The sequence below is a fragment of the Hyaena hyaena genome, unplaced genomic scaffold (genome assembly GCF_003009895.1).
Source record: "Hyaena hyaena isolate Hyena2069 unplaced genomic scaffold, ASM300989v1 scaffold_2902, whole genome shotgun sequence".
Lineage (NCBI taxonomy): Eukaryota > Metazoa > Chordata > Mammalia > Carnivora > Hyaenidae > Hyaena > Hyaena hyaena.
In genome coordinates, this window is record NW_024083550.1 from 1 (window position 1) to 4604 (window position 4604).

At 37.0% G+C, this 4604-nt stretch overlaps 1 protein-coding gene across 1 annotated transcript; it reads right to left on the reverse strand.

Annotated features, from left to right (window-relative positions):
* Positions 1-1884: 1884 nt before the first annotated feature.
* Positions 1885-3885, reverse strand: LOC120227711 (copper-transporting ATPase 1-like; the record flags this gene model as incomplete). The annotated part of the gene is made up of 2 exons (XM_039225763.1): positions 1885-2610; positions 3396-3885. Coding segments are annotated over 2 exons (1216 nt in total), but the record flags the coding sequence as incomplete, so codon positions are not given.
* Positions 3886-4604: the final 719 nt, after the last annotated feature.

Consider the following 4604-nt stretch of genomic DNA (forward strand, 5'->3'; position numbering starts at 1 on the left):
ACTGCTGAATGGAGAAACAAAATGATATGTAAATACAACATATAACACAAATGTGTGTGTGTGTGTGTGTGTGTGTGTGTGTGTGTGTGTGTGTGTACATATACATATATACTATTTGGCAATAAAAACGTGAAATACTGATATACGTTACAAACATAGATGAACACTTGTGTTCCTTGAAAACAAGATACTAAATGAAAGAAGTCAGACACAAAAGGACAAATATTCTATGGCTCCACTTATATGGTACCTAGAGTTGTCAAATTCATAAAGACAAAAAACGGAACAACAGATAACAGGCGCTGGGATAGGGGAGGGCAAATGAGGACTGACTGCTAATGAGTACAGGGTTTCTTTTGCTGGTGATGTAAATGTTATAAAATTAGATAGTGATAACAGCTGCAAAACTCCGAATATACTAAGAACCACTAGACTGTATACTTTAAAAGGGCGAACGAATTCTGCGGCTCCTGGGTGGCTCAGTCAGTTAGGTGTCTGACTCTTGATTTTTTTGGCTCAGGTTACGATCCCAGGGCCATGGAATTGAGCTGTGCATGGGACTCCATGCTGAGCATGTAGCCTGCTTGAGGTTCTCTCTCTCCCTCTGCCCCTCTCCCTCTCTGTCTAAATTTTAAAAAAAATTAAGGGTGAATTTTATGACATAAAAACTATACCTTGACATTAAAAAGTGAGAATTCTACAATTTCTACCATTTGTTCTGAATATGAAAATTAAGAATATTTAGTATGTCTCTGGGTCCTCTTCCACTCACATTTATGTGCCATAATTTGAGCATGTGTTTAAGATAATTTTTATGCCTCTCTAATCTAGAAATTAGTTATACAACTTTTCTATTTTATTTACAGCAAGACATTTCATTAGGGCATTTCCAGTTTAATTCAAGGCTAGGTTATATTCTAGTGTAAGACAACAAGTAGGGCGCCTGGGCGGCTCAGTCAGTTAAGATTCCAACTTCAGCTCAGATCATGATCTCACAGTTTGTGGGTTCGAGCCCCACGTCGGGCTCTCTGCTGACAGCTCAGAGCCCGGAGCCTGCTTCACATTCTCTGTCTCCCTTTCTCTCTGCCCCTCCCCTACTCATGCTCTCTTTCCCCTTCAAACATAAATAAACATTAAAAAAATAAAAATAAATAAAACAACAAGTTCACACAGGCAAATTCCATGCACTATTCATTTTTGGTTTCAGTTCAAGGCAAGAGCTGTCAGGAAATGGAAAGACTTTGAGGCAGTTCTAGAGTCAGTTTCATTTGAATGCCTAAATTTAAAACTACAGTTAAAATTCTATTATTTATTTCTACCTTTTTTTCAAAATAGCATTTGCTTCTCCCATCATACATACATATATATCCTTGTCACATGAAACTTAAAACACATAGGAAAGCACAATTGAAAAACTATCACCTTTATCCTACCAGTCATATAATAACCACTATTAAAATTTTAGTTCATGTCCTACCAAGAATTTTACTCACTCATATACATAAATAGCATATACATGGTATAAATCTTAACATGTGTTTATAATATTTTGATCATAGTTTGAATATACAGATTTTTACATTTTATGTTTTCATTTAACAAATATCTCAGACACTTTCCTGTGCATTAAGTATTTTTAATACTGTAATTTTTTATGGCTTCATAGCATTTCATCATATGGATGTATCTTGGTATAATGTTTCTAGTTTTAAATATTATAGATAATTATTCAAACATCCTTAGGCATCTTTGTATACACTGCTGATTTACTTCCAAAAACCGGAATTGCAGTGCCTATTACTCATTATTATTGATGGAAGCCAAAGAATCCAAATTAGGAGATAAAAAAACAGTAAGGGAATCTGAGAAAAAAGTAATAATTACCTGACAAGGCAGCATCAAATCCCATGTCTTCTATTGCTTCTCTCAGGGTTTCTGGAGAAGTCAGTAGAGGATCATACTCAACAGTTCCATTGCCATTTGCAAGAGATACTTGTATGGATTTTACACCTGTCTTTTTTGATATGACACCCTCAATAGACTGCACACAAGAATTACAAGTCATACCACCAATGTTTATCACAGTTTCTTGAGTCAGAGGATGGCTAACTGTGTTCAAAGGAATCTTTTGAAGAGATGAACTGGAGGGAGAGTTTGAGGTACTCTCAATTTCACTTGTAATACTAACTCTATATTGCCCTGGTGATAGGGCCTCTATTGCTTTTCTCAGGGTTTCTGGAGTGACTGAGCTCTCATTGTACTTTACTATGGCAGATCTATTCTCTAAAGAAACTACAATGCTGCTTACATACTGGAGTGTAGATAAAGCACTTTCAATATTTAACACACATGATTTACAATGCATGCCATCTATAATGAAAGTGACGGTTGAATCACTGCTATATGATGGACTCCTTTGCTGTGATCCTTCTGAGGATTTGACTGGTGTATTCTTTAGACGTTCTATATCAATAGCTCCCAATTGGAGGTACTTGGGCTGTTTTTTGATGAATGCTGGAAAGCCCACAGCTTCAATCTGCTTTTTTATTTCCTCTGCTGTGATAAGATGAGGTTGATACACAACAGAAGCTTCTTGGTTGTCCAGGGAGACTAGTTAATGAAAAGAGAAATATTTAATTCAGTTATTCTTAGGCCACTTCAGAAAACATTCTGGAGTTTTCTTTTCTTTTTTTTTTTTTTTTTTAATGTTTCATTTATTTTTGAGAGAGACAGAGACAGAGTACGAGCTGGGGAGGAGCAGATAGAGAGGGAGACACAGAATCTGAAACAGGCTCCAGGCTCTGAGCTGTCAGCACAGAGCCCGATGTGGGGCTTGAACTTGTGAACCACAAGATCATGATCTGAGCCGAAGTCAGACGCTCAACCGACTGAGTCACCCTGGCGCCCCAATATTCTGCAGTTTTCAAATCAAAACCACACATAATTGTTTCTGTCTTCATTGTCATCAGATTTCCTTAAGATAATTCTGTTTTCATAAAATGTTACTGACATAGACTGGAAAAAAGTAAAAAAATATGACCACTATATCTATGGTCTCCAAGTTTCTGCATGCCTAAACAGAAATAGATTAGAGATAGAAAGGACCCCATGCATGTTGTGTTAAAAACACTGAACTCCATGCACTGCCACCCCAGCTACCTTTTATGTTAGTTCAAAACTCATGTAGCTGTTAATTATAATCATTAGCTTTACCCACATTAATCCTGGGAATATGTACACTGTACACTCTGGAATTCAGACTTCAATGAAGCAGTCAGCATTCTAGTCCAGTGGATTCTAAACCCATGCTTAAGAGGAAAGAAAAACCTTAAAAGGCCAAAAACAGAAAGCTCAACCTTACAAAACAACCAGGCTAATACCACCAGATCTATTACCTTTAATTCGCTGAACACCTTGAAGCTTCCCAATTTTTCCTTCAATGGTGCTGGTGCACGAATGGCAGGTCATTCCTTCTATTTTCATCTTCAGCATGACTTCACCTACTTGAGCCATACTGTAATCTTCACAAGTTCCTGACTTGTTCTCCAGAATTCCAATAGCTAAACTGAGATCTGGAAGTAGCTCTATTATCTGATTGGCATTCACTATAGAAGGGATTATTGTCACCACTACAGTTCTTTGCTGAGGGGAAATTTTAATGTCTGTCACACCCTTGGTCTTGAGCAATGTGCTTTGGATATGGTCCCATGGCAGAGCCAGTGAAGCAGCAACAGTCAGAAACACAGTGTCAGTTAAAACAGGGACAGGGTTAGGATTGTGGAGAACAGCATCAAAGCCCATGTCATCAATAGCTTCCTGGAGGGTCTTTGGAGTCTGTAGTTTAGAGTCATAAATAATAGTTGCGTTTTTTTCTTCCAGTGAAACCTTTTGGAAGAGAATTTCAAAAGTCAGTTTAATCCAATTTGATGACCTGGAACTTAAAAAATAGCAATCATCATGCCACATTCAGGAAGAATGGGACAAATAATTCAACCAAATGAAGTTTCTATATTAGTTCTCATCTTTACTATTCTCTTTGGAAAGAAACAAAAAAAAAAGTCTTCTCCACTTATAGGAATGATAAACTTGTATGTACGCGTATATGACTCAGGTACTGATTAGGCATTTGAAACACACACGGACAAACACACCCTAGCACAAACAACTCTCTCCTACTATCTCCTTTCACAAATTATTCCAATACTTCACTCTCTATCAATTCAAAAGATAATAAAGAAAACAGGATCAGCTGCAGAAAATGTGACATGAAGTTTAAATTTTAAGATGTTCAGTTAAGATAACTTCACTTGGAAGAAAATATATAAACATGCTAGTTTGTGATTAAAGGCAATATGATAGGATTTTGTAGCATATACTCCTATATCCTTCTAAGTCTCTACAGCCTAGTATTACTTTTATTCAAAGTAAGAAATTGTTTCACCTGATTCAATGATAAAAAATGATTATATTCCCATGGATGGACCTTGAGGGTGTTATGCTGAGCGAAATAAGTCAGGCAGAGAAGGACAAATATCATATGTTTGCACATATAGGAGGATTAGGAGGAACTTGACGGAGGACCAAGGGGGAGAAGAAGGGGGGAA